At 34.8% G+C, this 23,652-nt stretch overlaps 1 protein-coding gene across 10 annotated transcripts in view; it reads left to right on the forward strand.

Moving 5' to 3' along the window:
* GABRB2 (gamma-aminobutyric acid type A receptor subunit beta2) overlaps window positions 1-23,652 on the forward strand; it is a 240,388-nt gene that overhangs the window by 64,846 nt on the left and 151,890 nt on the right. For all 10 annotated transcript variants that reach the window (XM_072756703.1, XM_072756699.1, XM_072756695.1 and 7 more), the window contains exon 5: window positions 18,261-18,481. In XM_072756703.1, coding sequence (XP_072612804.1) covers window positions 18,261-18,481 — 221 coding nt within the window. The remainder of the gene's footprint in view (window positions 1-18,260; window positions 18,482-23,652) is intronic.

Genomic DNA, 23,652 nt, shown 5'->3' on the forward strand with positions numbered 1-23,652 from the left:
CCTTATATGCTACACTGAGTGGTTTGAACTCTAGATTGAAGACTACAGATCACTATTGAAAAATTATAAGTAAGGTAATGACAAGATCAGAATTGCATTTTCAGAAGCTCTCTCCAGCAAAATGTAGAGAACATACAAAATGTAGAGAAGGAATGAGGCTGGATGCAGAGAAACTAACTTTAATAAACAGGTGAGACCTAGTGGTAGCCTAAATATAGTCAAGAGTTGTGGGATGGAGATAAGTGAATACATTATGTACACTGTATTTACACAAACCCCTTGCAATGGAATTTGGATTTTTAAAAAAATTTATTTGAGAGAGAGAGAGAGTGAGAGAGAGCAAGTGCACTGGGAGGAGGGGCAGAGGGAGAGGGAGAAGCAGACTCTCCACTGAGCAGGGAGCCTGACACAAGGTTTGATCCCAGGATGCTGAGATCACGACTTGAGCTGAAGGCAGATGCTTAGTCAGCTGAACCACCAGGTGCCCCTGGATGTTTTATAGGTATATAGTTTTATACATAGTGTAGTGTTTCTATAATGTGAACAATTGATACAGTGAGCATCACTTTTGGTTTCCTTTGGGTAGAAATGGGGAGGGAGAGGGAATTCATGGAACAGGAGCTGATTCCTTTAGAGGTCCTTCTTCCCAGGCTGACACTTTTTTTTTCTGTATGACTGCCTCATCTCTGCTTCTTCTATTGTACTTTGAGAAATTAACCATTTATCAGTGGGAAAATGTCCAGTTAGTCACATGGTGGGAGATGTAGGGCATACCCTACCTGTCTTATTATGTAGGTCATAGTAAGAGAGTTTATGAAAAAGAAGAACTGAACACAAGTTGATGACTTCTTTTTAACTCAAGAGTAGACAGTCAATACATGTAGATATCTCCAGGAAATAAACATATCTCTCTAGATGTATTTTGGGCTCATTTTTTAAATCCAGGAATAGTTATAAAGAAACCATCCATGCAGGGGTGCCTGAGTGGCACAGTTGGTTCAGCCTCTGACACTTGATTTTGGCTAAGGTCATGATTTTAGGGTTGTGAGATCAAGCCCTGTGTCAGGCTCCATGCTCAACACAGTCTGCTTAAGACTTTCTTCCTTTTCTTCTGCCCCTCCTCCACTCACTTGTGCACACTCTCTCTCATTTTCTCTCTCTCAAATAAATAAATAAATCTTTAAACAAGAGAAAGAAACCATCCATGCAAAAAATTGAAGACTGAATCAAATAAGGTGGGCACAGTGATAACCAAGTGAGCATGAAAAATGCTTAAATGAAATGAAACTGTGCTGCTTTTCTGTCATTTCCTCTGTCTTTGAGCCATAGTTTACGACCATTTCTCAAGTTACATATCAGCTACATTTTAAAGATAGAATCGGTTTTAGTATACTCAATGGGTGAAAGCCATAGGGAAGCACAGTTCTTATAGTTGTCATTATCTAAGAGTGCAATACCAGCCTTGCCAGGTAGAGATTTTTGTTACTGGACATATCCGAGTAGAATTTGGGTTACCATCTGTCAGGGATTTGAGAAAATGGATTCTTTCATTAAAGAGGAAGATTGGAATCAGAAAATAAAATCACAATAATCCCACCACTTTTAACACCTTACTATATTTTCATCCTGATTTAGTCTAAATCATAAATATATATATATACATACGTATATATTTATACTATTTTATGCCACATTTTATTATAGCAAAACTTCTACTTTTTAAATATGTTTGCTCTTTTACATACTATATTATTTTTTTTCTCAAGTTTTTGTTAGCAGTGGGCTTTCCTGAAGCAGAAGTCTGAATTCAAGATTACAACATGTACCTGAGAGTTATTCATCTTAAATCTATTTTAATCCACTTCAATCCCATTTTTAAAATAATACTGACTCATTGATGAGATAAGATAATAGTCTTATAGAATATTTAACTTAACTGTTTTTTGTTTTTGTTTTCTTGATTGTATCCAATTTTTATATAATAGAACCCTTCTGCCCCTCATCCAGAATTCTTTTTGAAACAACCGTGCATTAGGTTCTCTATTCATTCTTAGAATACAGCAGTAAGTAAGATATAGGGGAGCTTTGTCTTGGTACACTTTGCAGGCTAAGAAAGAAAGAAAAATCAAGAGGTCCTTCCTAAATAACACAGAAATATCACATGTAAATGGGAATTCTGCTAGTTCTTTTTATTACATGGTCAATGAGTTTGAGAAATTCAGTAATGAATAAGGTTAATAAGTTTCTCAGTAATAAGCAAATCCATAAGAAAGAAATAGAATGCATGTAGTGTTTTCCTAACACAATTGAACATACCACACTTTCCATGAGAAACATCTAGTAGAACTATTTTGTAGAATACATTTTGGTCAGACGGATGATATATATGAAAAATCATAGCACAGTCAAGTAAGAAATGTAATGAAATCTAGAATCTGAAGTCAAAAAGAATACTTGTTGTCCATTTTTCAAATTTCTTCATAGGTGGCAATTAAACATGGAAAAAATACTCAACTCAAAATAAAATAATCTTCTCAAACCTCTGTGTTTAATAAGACACATTGGATCAATGGACTTTTATGTCACTGATCTGCAAAGTATGTATTTTAAAAGAATTAATATGACCATGCTCATGCCTCTGAGGTACCACTTTTTAAAAACTGAAATATAATTAACATACAGTGTTATATTAGTTTCAGGTTATAACACATTGATTCAACAATTCTATAAATTCTATACATTACTCAGTGCTCACCACAGTAAGTGTAGTCACCATCTGTCACCAAACAACTTTGTTATAATATTATTGACTGTATTCTCTATGATGTACTTCTCATCTTGAAAGGGCACCACCTAATTAAGACGGATTGTAGGTTTGACATTATATAGGGAAAGCTACTGTGCTATAAATAGATTTGATAATGGTTCAAAGATCAACTTAACTAGTTTAGATAAGGCAGTATCAGTATTAATGCACATTAAAGTTGCTTCTTTCTGCATGAGACAGCCTTTGAGATTCTTGAGATCTTGAAGGGCATCAAAAAGAAGGAATGATGCTGGACTTTGAAAACTGTCACAGTAACTGTGTTGCTATAAAGTCATCTCAATTCTTTCAGTCACAACTTTCAATTCTTTCAATCAAGATAAGCACCATTCTCTCTAATGTGCATAGGAGGCTGGAAGACTCCTCTTGTTGGAGGCTGCACAGAAAGTAGGTAATCTAATCATTGAAACTCCAGTTCTATCAAAATCTATGAATTTAATAGATCAACACCTATGCTCTCTGCAGCATTAAGCTAAAACCAGCTTTTGTAACTGACTTAACACAATAGAAGTTTATTTCTCACTCACAAATGAGTGCATTTGTTCCTTTTTGAACAGGCAGCTTTCCTTTTCACTGTGCCCTAGGGACTCTGGTTCTTTCCGTTTGGGGGCTTTATCATTCCCCAGAGTGATAGAAGGATAGAAAGGGCCACCAGGTTAAGAAAGTAACACATTATACTGGCTTGCATTTGTTAGCCTCAAAAAAACAATGAAGAGAGAGGAGGTGGGAGGGCTGGGAAAAATAGTCCTGGGCTTAGCTTGATAAATTGTAAGAATTATGAAGTGTGTGTGTGTGTGTGTGTGTGTGTGTGTGTCTATAGGATAAGACCATAAATTTGTAATACTTGGAGCACTGCATTGAGAAGATTACCTGAAGAAAAGGCCCAATATTTGCAGTTACTCTGGATTGTAATATTTTGAACTATTTAAATTTTCTTTATCATAATGCTTACATAGTATTCAAATTTTCTATAATTAATTTTATGATAATAAAAACCAATAAGCATATTTTTCAAAAATCTGAGAAATATGCTTATACATCATGCAGGGCGAAGACTAGAATGGGATGTTAGGATACACAGTTTAAAAGGATTATCAAATTCTGGCTCTACACTTGCAACGGCAGAAATGTAGGTGGTAATCATATTCAGAGAAAGAAGGATGACCTCAGAAATCCTGGCCTATTGATGCATTCAATAAATATTAAGAATATATGATGCAGACAGGGCAGTGGCAAAGCTCTGTGCCTAATGCCACTTTCCTCTCAAATTTTTGTTTTAATTGGCTTTGCCTCCAAAAGTGATCATGTGCATTTCTGTTTCATCTTAGCACATCAGGTATTCTCTTGGAGGCATTGACTAAGCATATTCTCTTTGTTCCAGCCTGGGTCTGCAGATTGGCCTTCTCAGCTTCTACAAGCTTGTCAAAGGTATAAAAGCAATGATGTGTACTTATTTTAAAATGTCCTTTCTTTTTAATACTGTCAGATCTCTTCAGAGGCTACTGCTTCAGAAAGAATGAGCCTGTCTCATGCCGAGCAGAACAAAAATAAGCATCTAAAATATTGAAAAGGGTCTACATAGCACTTTCTGTCTCTATCACTTCCTCATATTTCTCTCTTTTCCTGTAAAATCAACTGCTTAGAATTGAAGGAAAAACTAAAATAGCCAAATAAGATAGGATAGGCTCCACAATTGCAATATGCATAAATAAGGTAAGACAAATTTATTTGAAAGGAAACATAATATGATATAGAATACATTATAGCCAGTCATGACAAATGCTCATGGAAAGCTGTGTGGAATATTTGTTTGCCCATTCCCTTCCCCCTAAAATCTCTTCCAAAGGTATTCTTTGCAACTGACAGATTAATGCGCCATTGTAGGAAACTCCATGGGAGATCAAAAACTCAAGAAGCATCTTGTAAATAATTTCATTTTGATGTACTCAATAGTAATGTGTACCCACTGGCCAGTATGCTATAGGCTGAAAATAAATTCTTAAAACTCAGAAATGTCAAAGATCACTTTGAAACCACCATCAGTTATATAATATCTGGTCAAAGTAGTAATTTATATTAATGGTAACTCTATGAATTTGTTTGATTTGAAAACAGAATGGTGATATTTATGTAACTTCTGTTATTCAAGGTGAGTTTTAAAAAATAACTTAATAGTGTCATGTCAAGTGGCCATAAATGCAATTTTCCTTGACGATTTTAAATATATCTGCATATCTCAAGTAAAATTTTTCCTATTAATTCAGTCAAACCAATCTTTCTGTATCCTGTAGCAACAAAGACTTTGTAACATTAATTTTTTACTCAATACATTTGTGCAAAAGGAGGAAGAAAGAATAGTTGCAGCTTTTCTTATCTTTTTACAAAATATCATGTAAAAAGTGGGTTTACTAAATAACTCTATACAAATGCAAAATTATAAAGCAAGTGATTGCTTTATAAAATGATTATTTTTTGCACATGGTAACTTAACTAAATGTCCCTGATATACTTTTTGTAAGTGAATGGTTCAGTAGTATTAAGTATGTTTATATTGTTGTGTCACCAGTCTTCAGAACTCTTGTCATCTTGCAAAACTGAAATATGCCCATTAGACAATTCTACCATTTTTTATCCTCCCAGTCCCAAGAAAACATCATTGTATTGTTTCTATGAATTTGACTACTTTAGATACCTCAGACGTTATCTGTCTCTTTCTGACTGACTTGTTTCACTTAGCATAATATCTTCAAATTTCATCCATCTTGTAGCATGTGTCAGAATTTTCTTCCTTTTAAAGGTGGAAAAGTAATCCATTGTATATGCTACATTTTATTTAACTAGTCATCCATTAATGGGTATTTGGTCTCTTGGCTATTTTGAATAATGCTGCTATGTGCAAATATCTCTTTAAGATCTTGCTTTCAATTCTCTTGGATATATACCCAGAAGTGGGATTGCTGAATCATATAGTAATTCTATTTTTAAGGTTTGGAAGAACTACCATACTGTTTTCTATAGCAACTGCATCACTTTTCATTCCCACCAAGAGTGCACAAGAGTTCTAATTTCTCCACATCCTTGTCAGCACTATTTTCTCTCTCTTCCTCCCTCCCTACTCTTTCTCTTTCTTTCTTTCTTTCTTTCTTTCTTTCTTTCTTTCTTTCTTTCTTCTTTCTTTCTTCTTCTTCTTCTTTTCTTTCTCTTTCTTTCTTTCTTTCTTCCTTCTTTTCTTTCTTTCTTTCTTTTTCTTTCTTTCTTTCTTTCTTTCTTTCTTTCTTTCTTTCTTTCTCTTTCTTTCTTACTTTCTTTTCTTTTTCTTTGTCTTCTAAGCTAAACATGCTTTAGTTTGCTGAAAATAGTTTCCCAGTTGAATTATTTCTGAGTAAGTGCATTACTATAGATCGTACCCTACAGTCCCTCTGATTATTTTGGGCTTCTCAGTAGTAAGGTATACACTCTGCCAAACCAAAGCTATTTTAATCATTCTGTAGGGTCAAAGGGAGTTAATGAAATCACCTTTTGTGTAAAATTTAATCTATTTTTATTCAGGAATACGTGCATATATAGTATTTAAATCCCAGAGAATTCTCAGGGATCAACATTTGCCTTTTCCCCTAGAGAAATAACTTATATATGCCCATGATTCTTCTAGTTTCTTTGTTGTTCTATGTAACTTCGGGGAGAGAGACGAGAGAGAGAGGGAGAGAGAGAGAGAGAGAGAGAGAGAGAGAGAGAGAAATATAATTTCCTCCCTCACTTTTTGGAAGGAGTGGAGCAGATAAGAAGCAATGTTGAGAAATGATGACTCACAATCAAAACTGGCAGTAAGGTCAGTGTTCAAGAGCCAGCTCATTACAGTACTAAAAAACATGGGCTCCATGGTCAGAGGTTTCCCTAACCAAATCATGACTTAGAAAATTATTGACTGAGTGACAATTGGAAGAGTGACTCACATATCCATGTTTTTAATTTTTTTAAGATTTAGTTTTTATTTATTCATTTGAGAGAGAGAGAGAGCATGTATGAGTGAGGGGGAGAGGGGCAGAGGAAAGGGAGAAACAGACTCCCCGCTGAGCAGGAAGCCCTATGCTATGCGGGCTTGATCATAGGACCCTGAGATCATGATCTGACCTGAAAGCAGATGCTTAACCTACTGAGCCACCCAGGCATCTCCATGTTTCAGCTGTGTCACCTGGAAAATGGATAAATGAAAATAATGATGATAATAGGAGAAAATGTTTATAGAACATTTAATCTATAGCAGGCATTCTACTAATCATTTTTCCTTATGTGAACTTTTTTGCTAATAGGGACTATGATTTACTTTCTTTTATAGAGTGTGAGGTCTCAGGGAGGTTAAATAGCATGCTCAAGATTTCAGTCAGCTAGTAAGTAGTAAATACATCTAATACATAACTTATAAGGCTGTTATGATGATTAATGAGATAATGCATGTAAAAGTGTTAGCCAAGGACCAATGTTGGGTATTAAAATTGGGAAAAGACTTTAAAATAATTTGAGATAAACTGAGAGAAAAAAAAGCACAAAATTATAGGGAACAAATCATATGCACAAAGTGTAATTTTGATGTTGATTATCTCAGGGTGAACTAAGTGTCCTACTGATGGTGCATTATATATTAAGATGGGAGAGATAATGTTATACTGCCTCAATTTTTTAGCAATCCTTGGAATTAGTCCCATCATCACTACGAAGATTAGTCTATCATAAAATGCAAAGTGAACTAAGCAAAATAGTGGAAAAGTTCATTGTCTTGACTAGTGCATTTTAGTTTCACGTACAAGAAAATAATCAGTCACTTCTGAACTTAGACTTCCCTTATGGGTGATCTTAGGTGCAGCTCTCATGTCCCGAATGTGTCTCTAGCAATTAGTCAGAGCTGCAGCCATGTATTTCTTCTGAAACGCTGCAATTGAACATCTGGTGTGATGGCTTCTATTAAGTGGGGGCTGAGTTTTACTCCATTACATTCTAGTTTAGGAGGTTGTGAATGTGAAAATATTGCCATGACCTATAATTGGATCAGCAATTTGTGGGCTCAGATGTGGGAGACAGAGAGCATTTTAAAGAGCTAGGAATGTGGAAAGGGCTTTGTGGGAATATTTGTACTTCTCTCTGAGTTCTTTCTGCTCTGGATAGATAATTGTGTCCTTCAGAAAGTCTCATTCTCGGCCGTGGGGACTTTGCTAGTAGAATTCAAGGAGCTATAAAAAACTGAAGCAAACAAGCAAACAAACAAACAAAAAACAGTAGCTCTGAGGGTATTGGAGACATGTGAGAAAGGGATGAAAACTCACTCTCAAATGCCTGTGAGTGGAGGGAACAAATTCCTTGGTGGATTCAGGAGTAGTGATTAGTAAAGGAGGGTTAAAGAATCAAAATTTGAAACCCATAAGGGCAAGTGAAGAAGTGAGAACAAGCTTTAGTCTGTCCATGAGTATTTATAAGGCATCAATTATGTTAAAGAGAAGATGCTCGAAACACTTTGTAAATAAGTGGCGGCATGGTTTCTGACTTCGGAGAACCCAATATGGTTTAGTTAGGGAGGTTAACTGCCTATTCTAAATAACATCACAATAGGTAAGAGTCCAATTCAACAATGCTTAGAATGCTACAAACCACTGCATTAAAGAATTCAGAGGGGGAACAAGGATGGTGGCAGAGGAAGAAGTGGGAGAGTCCTCTAAATGCTTAGAGAATAGATCAGATTTGGGAAGGCAGACAAGGAAGGGCACAGGGAAAAGAATAAAGTAGAAAGTAAAAATGTGTTGGGGAGGTAGAAAAGTTTAGTTTAAACAAAAAGTTCAGGAGAGTGATTTGTTGAAGAAAAATGGAATGATACAGAATCCTAGAACATCTGAAACTCAAACTTTGAAAACTCTGTAACTCTTAATTTGTATTCATTCACTTTGGATGAAAAAGCAGAGATGCAGAGAGGTGAAGTGAGTAGAACAGACCTTAAAGAGGAGTTTGGAGTTTACAAACAATAGAGTCTCTTTGAAAGCTTTTCGGAAGAATCCATTGACTCAAACTTCCATTTCAGTATAGAGGATGATGTATGTATGTATGTGTGTAAGTGTGTGTGTGTGTGTGTGTGTGTGTGTGTGTGTGTACAGCTATCAAAAAGAATGAAATCTTGCCATTTACAATGATGTAGATAGAACTATAGGGTATTCTGCTAAGCAAAATAAATCAGTTGGAGAAAGACAACTACTGTAGGATTCACCCATAGATGGAATTTAAGAAACAAAACAGATGAACATAGGGGAAGGGAAAGGAAAATAAAATAGGATAAAAGCAAAGAGGAAGATAGACCATAAGACTTTTAACTACAGAGGACAAACTGAGGGTTACTGGAGGAGAAAGTGGAGGGAGATGGGGTTAACTGAGTGATGAGCATTAAGGAGGGCACTTGATGTAATGAGCATTGAGTGTTATATGTGACTAATAAATCACTAAATTCTACCACAAAATTAATAACGCACTATGTTAGTTATTAATGTTAGTTAATAACACACTACATGTTAGTAATGTTAACACACTATCCTATATGAACTTGAATTTGAATAAAACAAAAAAGAAATAATTTATATTTATAAAACACAATATAGATTACAAAAATAATTAAAAATCTCTTGTCATCTCACCATACTGATATGCCACTGTTAATATTTATATTTTCTCTAGACACCTTTTCCCAATATATATTTATATATTTCTCAATGGGACCATCTTGTGCATATTTTTTGCAATATTCTTTAAAAACAGTAATATATAATAATATGTTGAGAACATCTATTTATGTCAATAAATGTTTTTACAATGTTATTTTTAATTCCAGCATGTATTCCATTATATATTTGTACTATATTGTATTTACTCAGTTCCATGCTGATGGTCTTTATTAATTTTTTGTTAATATAGGAATAAGTATCTTGGGGAGATAAATGTCTATGTGTTGTCTTTTATCCAGTCTTTCAAATATTTCACTAGATAGTTTTTGTATTGCTATTTTGCTAAACTCTTTTTTTAGACATGAGAACACAGTGATAAGTTCAAGAAAGCCTCATATTTTCAGGGAACGTACATTCTACTTGGGAGAGATAAAAAAAGTAAACCAATAAATAAATAGGACTAGTTGAAAAAATGGTCAGTGGTATAAACATAATAGAAATGGGGGATGTGGAACACCTGGGTGGCTCAGCGGTTGAGTGTCTGCCTTTGGCTCAGGGCAGGATCCTGGAGTTCTGAGATTGAATTCCACATCGGGCTCTCTGCATGAAGCCTGCTTCTCCCTCTGCCTGTGTCTCTGCTTTTCTCTCTGTGTGTGTCTCTCATGAATAAATAAATAAATCTTAAAAAAAAAAAAAGAAATGAGGGGTGTGATAAGACTGCTGGTATTGAGAGGAAGATGGTCAGGAAAGGGCCTGCTGACTAGGTTTAATCTTTGAGTTGAGCTCTGAGTCTAGAGCAAGAGCCAGTTACACTCAGATACATAAACTTTTCCAGTTACTCAATTGTTAAGACAGTTTGTAAGGCTGAAAGAGCTTGGGGTATTTGTAAAACAGAGAAAAGGCTTAAGTAAATGAACTTAGTGAGTTGAGGTAAGGGAAGAAAAGAGGTTGTAGGAGGCGAGATGATAGAGGCATGCAGAGTCCAGGACATGTGGGTCCTTTAAGACCATGGTAGTAAGTTTGGGTTTTATTCTAAGTGCAATGGAAAGCTTCCAGATGATATTAACCAAGGGAGACATGAACTGCTTTATGTTTCTACTATCCTGTGAAGGCAAGGGTTATAAACAAAGAGACATAACAGTGGCATTACAGTCACAAGTGATGATGATTTAAACTAGACTGTAGTACTGGAGACAGACAAGTAAGAGACTGTGGTAATTGTAAATAAAGCTGTCAAAATATACTGTTTAATTATTTTCTACAAGTATCTCTAGGAATATAAATACCAGAACAAAGAGGGTATGCACAATTTAGACCTCTGTACATATTCCTAAGTGTTCACTAGGAAATCTGCACCACTTTACAGGCAATGGTAGTTCTGCCATTTACCAGAAAGTATGCACAATATTGTCTGTGTACACAGGAGTAAGAAACAGTCTTTGCTCTCAAGGAGGTGACAGTTTAAGATGTTGAGAATGCACTTACTATGTACTTCCTGTGTCTTCCTATGGCATTTACTTAGGTGATAATTTCCACATCAGATGTAAAGTCTTTTCTTTCATGAAGGGGTAAAAACAGAAGTTATTAATTAGAGGAATAATCTGGCATCCTAATCTTTGAATTCAGTCTCTTATATCATATTTTTTGAAAGTGGAAATTCCAAACAAAAACAATGAAAAACTTTTCTAAACATGTCCCAGATTAAAAGACTATGCCCAAAATGATAGTAAAAATTATAAATGTGCTATGTTGAACAAACTGTCATGGAGTTTTATTGACATGGAACTTGCATTATGTCTCCCAAATGTATATGTATCTCAAGCTTATGTGCATAACTTGAGTCCAAAATATTCCTCTGAGCTCCATTTACCAATATCTAACTTCTATTTTCTATTTGACACCTTCATTTATAGTTCCTAAATTAAACTTACAGTTCCTAAATCACAGATTCTACTGTCTTAAAAAAACATTAGCTCTGTCTTACAAAAGCCAGAAAGTCAGATTTTTAGCTCAAAACCTCACCTTTGACCTAGCATAATACATTAAAGGAAAATAACAGATGATAGTATATTAGACACAGTTGTTATTTCAGCAAGAAGTAATTAAGACAAAGCACAAAATCATATTTTCTTTTAAAAATATGGAAGCCTAAGCAGAGAGAGAAAGAGATTTTTCTCTGAAAACATCTAGTTTTAGAGGCAAAACATTATCTAGAAGATCTCAAGAAAAAATATTAATCAGGAAAGCTCAAGATTTTAGCACAGTAGCAGTTATTGTCAAGCTTAGAGACTGTAGTTCCAATAAATAAAGCAAATTAAATAACCCACACATTATTACTGAGGAAAATAAGCCTTAAACCCTGGGCAGCCCCCGTGGCCCAGCGGTTTAGTGCTGCCTTCAGCCCAGGGTGTGATCCTGGTGACCTGGGATCGAGTCCTACGTCGAGCTCCCTGCATGGAGCCTGCTTCTCCCTCTGCCTGTGTCTCTGCCTCTCTCTCTGTGTCTGTCATGAATAAATAAATAAAATCTTAAAAAAAAAAAAAAACCTTAAACCCCGATCATTGAAAAATAAACTGATAGATGTTCTTATGTCCTCAGATGGCAGAGTAAACACATGTGAAATCACCCTCCTACCCCAGTATATTTTCCCCAAACAGAAGACTAAAGAAAAGGACATAAAGAGTTGGAAAATGATGTAATTAAATTTATTTTTATTTTTTAAAAAAGATTTTGTTTATTTATTCGTGAGAGATACAGAGAGAGAGCCAGAGACATAGGCAGAGGGAGAAGCAGGCTTCCCGTGGGGAGCCTGATGTGGGACTCAATCCCAGGACTCCGGGATCACACCCTGAGCCAAAGGCAGATGCTCAACCTTACTGAGCTGACCAGGTGCCCCTGTAGTTACAATTATAATTTTTCTCATATACATAGCCTTGCTCTGAAAGAAGAAAGGGAAAGCTCCATTGATTAGAAAAGATGAGATCTTCAGAGAACAATAACAATACAGCATATGGAAAACCATAGAGATAAATGAAGATAGAATGCTAAAGCTTTGTAATTGAACAGCAAATCAGGCCTATGTATGAGTATAGACCACAGAGTGCACTCTGCAGACTTAAGATAGGATAAGATTCTACACTGTACATCCAGAGTGGAAGTCTATAGTTGGGAGCAGGATCCAGGAGAATTCCACTAGTTTGTGAAAGGAAGATGTAGAAAAATGATCCTCAAGAAGATAGTTCTCATTATTTAATAATAAAACACATTAAATGGCTTATGTTGGTATTTACTTCCTTTGGTTTGTCTTATTAAAAGTTAAGCATTGTCAGTCAAATTGATTGAATACATCGTTTCAGGTTGAGGTGAATGAAGAGAAATAGAAATTTGGAAGCATGCAGGAAAAAAAAAAAAAAACACAGTGATTATAGAAGTCAGCCTAATACTCTTACTCCTTTCACAGTTCTAAAGCGTCTACCCCAAGATATTTGTTAATTACAAAGGAAAATGTCAAATTCCCAATAAAGAAGCCTGACAGATACAACCTCAATCAACTGTTCAAGGTTAATATAATCAGAAATAAGACATGTTGACATCATGTATCCCTTATATGATGCTCTTGGATGATATTCTTGCCCAAATGGTATAAACTAATCATAAGCATGCATCAGACAAATTCAAACTGAGAGACATTCAACAAAATAAATGACGAGAATTCTTTGAAAGCATAGACATCATCAAAGAGGAACTGCCGCCACAGATTGAAGGAGGCTAAGCAGTATAAAAACTAAGTGAAAGATGGGATCTTGGATTGGATCCTGAAACAGTAAAAAAGCCTTGGTGAATAAATGGGTAGTGTTCTAATAATGTCTACGGTTTAATTAATAGTATTACATTAATGTTATTGTCTTGGTTTGATATTGTTTTATGGTTTTGTAAAATGTTAATTTTAGAGGAAGCTGTGTGAAACTCTGTACTAGTGTGGTTCAAAATATAAAGTTAAGATAAATATAAAAAGAAATTTAAAAGAAAACAGCAAAAGAAGAATGTTTTATCTATCTCTGCCTGTATCATTTACCTCTATCTCTATCTCTATTTCAAAATATCCAATAGCAAGCAGTAAACACTCAAGCAGAAAAATGTTCAAAGAGCATGAATAAGCAATTTGCAAAATAATAAAATAGTTAAGAAATATGCACACAAATTATTTCATACTATAACCTTTTCTAGAAGAGTAAGCCAAAGAAACAGGAAAAGTTTGAATCTTTGTATTAGAAAACAAATTACAAAGATAGCAAAAAACAAATATAAGAAATATTTTAGATATTTAGAAGATTTTAAAGTGACAATATGCATTTGAACACAAAGTCAACAAAGCATTTCTTAGAAATAAATTATTTTATTACTAGAAGCATCCTTGGGGACTCCCTAGTCCAGCTGCCTCATCGTACCAATGAGGAATTGTGAGCTTATAACTGTTTAGTGGGAGTCTTTTCAGCCCATCCTTATGGGGCCGTTTGTCCCTAAGTATGCACGCAAGAGACTTAGTTTGTAACATTAGCCTGCTTTTCCCTCACAGATGTCAAAGCAGTTTTGTTTACCTTAATTTCTAAGTTAATTAACTTTAGTTGTTCTTCTGAATTGAAAACATATGCAGAAACAAGAGAGGATTCACTCAAGGTCAAAACAGAGGAACATAAAAAGTCTAGGATATGAACCTGAGTGGGTCGACCCTACAGACTATTTTTTTAAGCAGTTTTAAATTTTATTTTTTAAAAATTTACCTATGTAAAAATAGACTCATTCTGGTGTACAGTTCATGAGTTTGACAAATGCCTAGTCATGTAACCACCAGCACAATTAGGATGCAGGATAGCTCTATTACCCCAAATCATTCCCTTACGCTGGCCTTTTATAGATATAATCTTTTTCCCATCTTGAATCCCAGGGAACTACTACCTTTTACAGAATGTTGTATAAAAGAAGTCATATAATTTGTATCCTTTTGAATCTGGCTTCTTTTATTTAATATTCTGTATTTGAAAACCATTGATGTTGTTGCTTATATCCAGTGTTTGTTCTTTCTTGTTGCTGCGTAGTATTCTTTCGTGGATGTACTGGTTTATCTCTTCATCCACTGAAAAACATTCATCCAAATGGCTTCCAGTTTTGGCAATTAATATAGAACTGCTATAAATATTTGTTCACCAGAGTAAGATTACTAGATCGTTTGTCAAATGTATGTTAACTTTATAAGAAACTATCCAACTGTTTTCAAAATGGCTGATAATTTATATTCCTACCTGCAATAGATAAGATTTTCAGTTGCTCTGCATCCTTACAGCACTTGGAATTGTCAGTTGGTTTCTGATGTTTTATTTTAGCTTTCCTTTTTCTTTTAAGAGAGGGAATGGAGTAGAGGGAGAGAGAGAGAATGAACTTAAGTAGACTCCATGGTCAGCATGAAGCCCAACTGGGGCTCAATTTACAACCCTGAGACCATGACCAGAGCTGAAATCAAGAGTCAGATGCTTAACTGACTGAACCACCCAGGCACCCCTTATTTTAGCTTTTCTAATAGGTTAATGATGTTTTCTTGCATCACTTCATTTGCTTATCAATCATTTATGTATCTTCATTGGTATCATTTGTCTATTTTTATGGGGTTGTTTACTAAGTTTTGAGAATTTTTTAGACATTTATATATTTTGGATATCTGTCATTGTCAGATGAGTGATTTGCAAATATTTTCTCCCAATCTGTGGTTTGTCTTTTTATTCTAATAGTGTTTTTCATGGAACATAAATTTTAAGTTTTGTTGAGGTCTGATTTATCAGTATTTTGTTTTATTGCTTGTGCTTGTGAGCTTATATCAGTCTTTGCCTAACTTTAAGTCAGAGAATTTCTCTTACATTTTCTTCTCAGAGTTTTATAGTTTTACAGTTTATATTTAAGTCTGTGACCCATTTTGAATTAATTTTTGTTAAGGTGTAGAGTATGGGTAAGGTAGGCGTATTTATTTATTTATTTATTTACATATAGACGTTCCTGTGATCCAGACAATTTGTTAAAAAGATCATGTTTTCTCCAATCTATGGCCATTGCATCCTTGTGAGAAAATTTGAAATGAGCACATTTATGTGGGTTTATTTCTAGATTCTTCTATTTTATTTATTGACCTATATTTCTATCAATACTACAGTACCACCCTGTCTTACTGTAGCTTAATACTAAGTCTTGAAATCAGATAGTCCTCCACCTTTGCCCTCTCCTTTCAAAATTGTTTTGTCTATTCTCATTTTTTTATGTTTTCTATATAAATTTTAGAATCAACTTATGCGTATCTATAAAAAAATCCTACTTGTATATTGATTGGGATTGATTTTTATTTACAGATCAGTTTGGGGAGAATTAAAATCTTAACAGTACTTTTCAAATCCAGGAACATGGTGTATCTATTTATTTGCCTTGGGCTACGTGTGTGTGTGGGGGTTTAGTGAGATAAAAGAGGGAGAATAAATAAAACAAATAATAAACTCACCATTGGAATGATCCTTCTTCACATTTTGATTCCCTCCCCAATATACATACTATTATTTTTTCATAGTCCTTAAGAAGGTTTTCGCTTCTTTCTTTTCTTTTTTATTATTTCCAGAATATTTAGGTGTAATTAGTGGGAGAAATAGCCTGTAGTGGGCTTACTGCATCTTACTCAGCAAAGTCACATGATTTTAGTTGTGATTGTCTAGATCCTTCTTGCATGATAATGCCATGGATTGAGAAGTATCCAGAAGTGGCTTATCTTGTTTTATTCTTTTTGTTTATTTTTTTGTTTTTTTGTGTTTTTCAGTTTGAATAAACCAATTGTGAAACGACTTCCAAAAGGTGGGGTTGTTAAATGTAAAGGATGTACTTTTTATGTGAATGTTCAAAGGATTTATCTTGGGTGGATAGAGGCTTGGAAGAGAGGATGGAACAGAGAACTACTCTTTCTTAAGTCCAGTAACATTTATTTAGATTCGGGAGTTTCTTCTATTCATGACAGTGTTATTTGGTGTGTCATTTAAAAATAAATAAAATGAAAATTGATGAGACAGCAGACTTACTAGAGTCTGTCTGGGTGCACTTCTTAGCAGGCTTGCTTTGCTGACAAATAACTGAATTAGCATATGACACTGGTTATCAAGATAGTACCATTTATTTAGGCCCAAAGAGAATACAGTTTCAGTGTCCAAACACATCTCAGCTAACTGATAAACTACAGCACCTTCCAAACAGTATTATCTCCCCTAAATATTAAAAGTGTTTATTATCAAAAAAGCGTAAATAGCTTTATCTTCCAATAGAGGTAATAATCACATTTTCAATTTTATCTCCAAGAATTAGAAATCACAAAATGTGTTTTCTTAAGCATCATATAAATTGCTTATTTTATTTATGTTCTACTTCTTAGGTTATAACATATTCATGTAAAAAAATGTATCTGGTCCTTTTCCTTTTTCTAGTTATTTAATTTGTAAGCCTACAAGGTTGTTTTTATTATAAATCAAGATGCTATTCTAGAGATCCTCATACTATTTTTTTTAATGAAAGTAGAGTATTACCGAACACTTCAGAGCACTGACTACACTGATCCACTAGAGGAAATTTCACCTACAATTATTTGATATAACTTGAAGATATTGTATCTTTGGTTAAAATAGAAGTTTGATTCTACACTCCTCATTCATTCACTAGGACTGTGCCCTAGGACTGTGCTAGCTCTCAGGTTACAGAGATGATTTATACATGATTCTGTTTTTTTCAAAAGCCCTCAAGTAGGGCATTGTGAACTGATTTTAAAATAGAATGGTAATTATCTTTTCAAATGAATATTTGGTCTTTCATTAAGTCATTCAAATGAGAGTGAGAGAGCAATTACAATGTACCCATAGGCCTCTAATAGATAAAACATGTCACTATATATGTAAATGATTTATTCATAATATATAGCTTTTTGTAGTTTACAAATTGCATTTGAGTTATACATTTATCATAATAATCTTCTACTTAGATCAGGTATGTATTAAAATCCCCATTTATAGTTAATGACACTTAACCAAAAAGAAGTTGTATAAATTTACATGCTAGAAATAATTGAGAAATGCTGGATTTGGAACTCCAAGGCCAGTGCTCACTTTATAATAACCCGTTGTTTCTCCAAAGCTGAGAGCCTCCTATTGATTCAGAATCCTGGGATTAAAATTCTTACAAAATACTGACTGCATTAATGTTGTTCAGCCAAGAAGCTACATAAGTCTCATTGTAAATGTCACCTTTCCTGGGAATATCACTTTGATTAGACTGGTTAGGATTCTCATTGACAAACTCTTACTGTAAAGAAATTAACCACTTTTTTACAATTGTATTGTGTCCCATTTAAAACAATTTTATGTACTTTGGGAATGACTAGTTAATTAACTAGTTAGTCCTTACCATCTTTCTTCCTGGGTAACATATAATAAATTTTTATAAGGATATATGTTCTCTTCACTTCCATATTTACAGTGTCTACCATGGTGCCTGACACATAGTGGTTGTTGAGTAAGAAAGGATTTAATAAATTCATATTTGCCTACATGTGAATAGTATATGTTTCTAGTGTATGGTTGTGTATGTTTTCTTTTCTTATGAATACTAAAGTGTTTGCCTATCTTCCAGGTGTATTTAGGTACAAAATAACCATTTTCTTTTCATATTCACAGGATTATACCTTGACAATGTACTTTCAGCAAGCCTGGAGAGATAAGAGGCTGTCCTATAATGTAATACCTTTAAACTTGACTCTGGACAATAGAGTGGCAGACCAGCTGTGGGTGCCTGATACCTACTTCCTGAATGATAAGAAGTCATTTGTACATGGAGTCACTGTCAAGAACCGTATGATCCGCCTACATCCAGATGGGACAGTTCTTTATGGCCTCAGGTTTGTAGTGTCCATTTCAAAATTGAACTTTCCTGAATGAAATAGTTATTGCTTTTTATTGGAAAGTAATGTTGTACTGTTTTCCTTATTCTTCCTTCAATTCTGTCACAGGCAGTTAAATCTCCTATCCAGTAGACATCTGAGAGCTTAGGGGAGCATGTTTACAAGAGGAATTAGCCCTAGCTAAGAATAAGTTTTTCTGAATTATCTCCTAATATCAGCTGCTGATACTAAAGCTGCTTTCTTTAAGGAGTAAGGATAAACAATCAAGAAAGCTGAGATATAGGGTTTCCATACAACAGAAAAATTTTGAATGCTGAATACTTGTTTGAGTGTGGCAGAAGCTCTGTTTTATAAATTTCTCCTAAGCTGCACGTATTGGGTCTAGTCCTCTGATGACAGGAGGCTTTTTGTGCCTTCTTACCCTCCAAGGAGCAGTCAGATTTGCAAATAAATAAAGTTTTTATCCCATGTGTATTAATAATAAATTTATACTAGTAAATGTACTTTTTGTCAGAAAATAATTGTGATGTTCTGCTGTTAAGGTGAGGGTGAATTGTAAAATAAGACAGTTTCTTCTTTTAAAGTTTATTTTGTATAGAAGCAATAGATAGTTTCCTGAAAGAAAATGGAAAAAAAAGATAGCTATCTTACTCTGAAAATTGCATTATTACAACATAAAGGATTCCTCTGAGTTATCGGGAAGAAACTAAATTCTGAAACATTCAAATATCTCTGATCTGTTTTATATACATGTGTGGCTATCTTATTATAATAATGGTAGTAACAATAGGATTATTCATTAGGGGTTAAGGGTCAAATATTGAGTTAAATGCTTTCCATGCATTGTTATAATTAATCCTTACAGCAAATTCATAGATTAGAAACTGTTATGCTCTTTATTTTCAAATTAGGAAACCGAGGCTGATGCCTAAAATCAAAGCAAATAAGCTACAAAGATGAGATTCAAACGGAGATCCAAGTTCAGAGCCACAGCTCTTAACCACTACACTGGGATGCTTCTTATTTCCTCATTTTTCTTATCTGTCATGTCCTGTTTACATTACCTGATATATTCAGTGTGTCTGAATGGCACGTTGTCTAGGGTGCTTATGAACCAGCTGCTTTGTTTATCATATTTTTAGAGAGAGTGGCATTTGACTACCAAGGGAGAATGGTTGAGGGTAGGGCACAGAGAAAGCATGTGTACTCTGTCAGCCACTGGAGGTAAGAAGATGGATTGGATATGAGCAGTAGTCATATTCATGTTTTAGAAAATAGAGAAGCTGCAGAGAAAGGAATTGACTGGCAGTGTTGGCAAAGATTCACCAGTGATGGACATTGAAAGCACTAATGGAAAGAATTGTGTTAGTGGATACATTGTGCTAAATTTACCACTTGGAATTATCTATAAAGCATTTAGAATGGTGAGAGGGTAACGGTGTGGGCTATGGAGGAGATGGGGGTTCAAAAGAGGCTCTAATTCACACTTTTTAAGACTGAAGCTCATAGAGTGGTCAGAATCCTGAAGAAGGCGGAAAGAGGCATAGAAATAACACCCACTCTATAGTGAATGAGAGTGAACTGGCAAGTGGCAAGTTTTGGCTAAGCACCAGACCCAGTGCTGGAGGCATTTGCTCAGCAAATCACTTAATCTGCACAGCAATCATGCAGAAATTACCCTGAGCTCTTCCCATTTCCTTGGAACACCTACCTTGAAAGTAGAGAACAAGTTGTATTCTCCTTGGTATACCCAGCACTGAAAAAGCACCTACACCATAAATGTGCTCAATAAAGTTTATTAATTAATTCTGAATCCACAGATACGCAAAATTGAATGGATGGGAAACTCAACAATCAGGATGGGAAAATCAACAATTAGACTGTCTTTGGAATTGAGAAGGAATTGGCTTCTTTATATTATTTTATAATCAGAGAAAAACATCGATTACTGCTCACTTGTATCATTAAGACGCACTATATGACATTGCTGTAATTCAAACTCACAGTGATAGGAAATCATCACTCTCCCATCCCCTTTTCCAACAAGGGGTCTTGAACACATCTGACATTTGCAAAGTTAACACTACCTGACAGAGAAGGCACAGGAATTTTAATTGTTCTATCAGTTGTATTGTTAATGCTGACTTTGAAATTGATAACAAGATTTTTCAGGAAATTTACGGGTATCGTATTCCAGTTTTTACTGATAAATAGTAGAATGATTTGTTTCATGCTAGAAATTTAATGCAGACCACATACTCTCTTTTCATCTCCAGGAGGTTCATTTGCAATATATAAATAAAGCAAATTCAATTAAAATTACCATTGCTAAGGTTGATTCCACTGTACATGGTCTCTTTTCCTACTTACCCTTAAACTCCTCTCCCATTGACATTCACACACATTGGCTGAGAGAAAAGAGCCAGAGAAGAGAACATTCAGAGGATCTGAGTAAGCTTCTTTTGCAGGGTTTAGTTCAGTGAAACAGTCAGGTAATAAAACATAAGGAGAAAGTAGTATACCAAATATTAATGCCTGTTTAATTTTTTTTAGAGAAGGAGAGTGGGAGGATGGGCAGAGAAACAGGAAGAGAGAGAATCTTAAGCAGGCCCCTGATGCAGGGCTGCATCTTACGACCTTGAGATCATGACCTCAGCTGAAATCAAGAGTCAGACATTTTACATATCGAGCCACATAGGTGCCCCAGTACTTATTTAATTTTGTCATTGATATATAGGTATTCATTGTGCTGTTCTTTGAATTTGTCTGTAGGTTTGAACATTTTTATGATAAAATTTGGAAATGGAAAAATGCTATGTTCCAGAGACCTGGGAATATCTGATTGTAATATCCAGGAAATATTAAAGATTTAAAAGTCTATAGCCAAGAAATGATATTTCTGACCTATTGGAGGTAGAGAATCTTCTATATACGACATCTACTTTCAGGAGCTATGTCTGAAATAAGATTACCATATCTCAAAGGATGTGTGGCTCAGAGGGTGGGATCCATGACGGTAGACAACCAGGCTAAGCCATAACCTAGGGAAGGAGTAGTCAAAGCCCTTCACTTAAAACCTTGATAACCTCCTTATGAAATCAGTTGTTGTCTTGCATGAGTGGCCTTTTGTGTCTGGCTCTACACAACAGGAGCTCTGAGTACACTCACGCTGATATATTGTGTTTGGATAGCAGGAGTTTTGAGAAATAGCACAGCAGCCACTCAGCAAGCTCGCATTAAGGTACAGTGGCTTTGAGGAGCTCAGAAAATGGAGATGGAGATTTAGAAATAAGGAAAATATTTTAGGTGCTACTGTTATAGGCTAGATGTTAACAATTTTAATTCTGATTGGATTTTTTTCCCTCATCACCAAAAGCACAGATTAGCAGCTTACTCTCAGTTATCCCAGTGCTCTTCTGGTTGATAACTGAATTAGAGATTCAGAGAACAAAGTTTAAATATTGTTCAGATACATAAATGAACACAAGTGGGCAATGCAACCAAATTCCTTAATAAAGAATAATAATAATGAAACTTAGGTTTTAGTTTGGACTTTTGTAACAAATATATTTTTGAATCTTGAGTGTCTTATAAAGGTTTTAATTTCCTCATATGTGAATCAAAGGAGTAAGTTAGATGATAGCAATGTTTTTACAACCCAGTCATCCTCTGAATCAATAATTAATGAATCTAAAAGAATATATAATAGAACATCGACTAGAAAATGAAACTATACATTTGGAGTAGCATAGTAATTGGTATATAAGTGTTCATTGTTACTATTTAATGAATAAATGAATGTGGTGATATTTGAAGGCTGGCAAAGCAAAAGCTTCACATATCAAGGTAGCCATTTTATATTACAGAATTTTACTGCAGTTTACAAAATAAGACTCTAGGTCCGTTGTGTAGAACCAGAAGAGTGGCAGTGAGCAAGTGGGTGGAAGAGAATGGGAAACGTCTAGCCCAGGCATATCTAGAGTGAAAAAGGGAACCACTAAAGAAAATATATAATGGAGTCAGTTAACTCCAGCCATTGCATTTGGCAACATGCAGTCTGGAGCAAGGAAAATGAATGCCTGGCTTGAGACCCATGTGGCATACCTACCTGTAAAAGCTGCCCTGTAGCCCCAGGCCAGGGCTTCGTTTGTAACGTGCACTTGGTAATTATTATTTAATCTAGCATTGTGTGATTTCTTAAAAAGACTTTCCTTTTCCTCATCATGTCTCATCATGTATCAAGTTGCTCAACTTATTTATAAGATCTGTGGGACACAGGAATAATTAAACAAAATTATGAATAATGCCTTTTTGAAACTTCAATTTATAGTTTGCGGCTAAAGAATAATGAAATCTTTGAATATAGACTCTCACCTTCACTCTTGACTGGTTGATAGCTCAATTACACCAATTTGATCATAAAATCAAATACCTCTTGTCTTTAACAATGCAATTTAGAGATTTCTGTCAGGAGATAGAGCTGGAGGAGAAAGAATATTTTCTCAGGAGTAATCCGGCTGGATAATTGGTGACAAACGACTTTCCAGTTGACGAGGCAAAATTCCTAGCAATTTACAAAGGAAATATTTCAAAAAGCCTAAGTATATATTTTTGCAAATAAGATTGTCCCCATCAAATCATTTTCAGAACATGATATAGAAATGATCATCGGTTGATGATATAGAGGGAAAATGATATAGAAAATATTGGATTTTTGTTAATGAATCCAGCTAAAGCCCTAGCAGATAAAAATCAAATTTATCTGATATTGGTATTATTAAAAATGTTACATAGACTTTAGACTGTTAGTTACTTGAAATAGGAGATATTTGTTAGATTTCAAAAGTAAATGAATAATTGCACAAGGAAGAGAATTAAAAGGCCTTGTTTTAACAATTAATGATTCTTAAAATTACTCATTTAAGTGATTTCTAAATTTTTTCTCTATCTTCCCAAATCCCATAGTCCTGTGATTTTGCTAATGTATGGCACATGTGTTGTTGGGGATATATACTTCCATTTCATTATGCATATAGCAATATTTAACATGATATTTCAGTTATTTAGGAAATCAGATTTCAAAAAAATCTGATTAAGAAAGCAAAAACATGGGGGATCCCTGAATGTCTCAGTGGTTAGGTGCCTGCCTTCAGCCCAGGGTGTGATCC

This window comes from Vulpes vulpes, chromosome 4, assembly GCF_048418805.1.
Source record: "Vulpes vulpes isolate BD-2025 chromosome 4, VulVul3, whole genome shotgun sequence".
NCBI lineage: Eukaryota > Metazoa > Chordata > Mammalia > Carnivora > Canidae > Vulpes > Vulpes vulpes.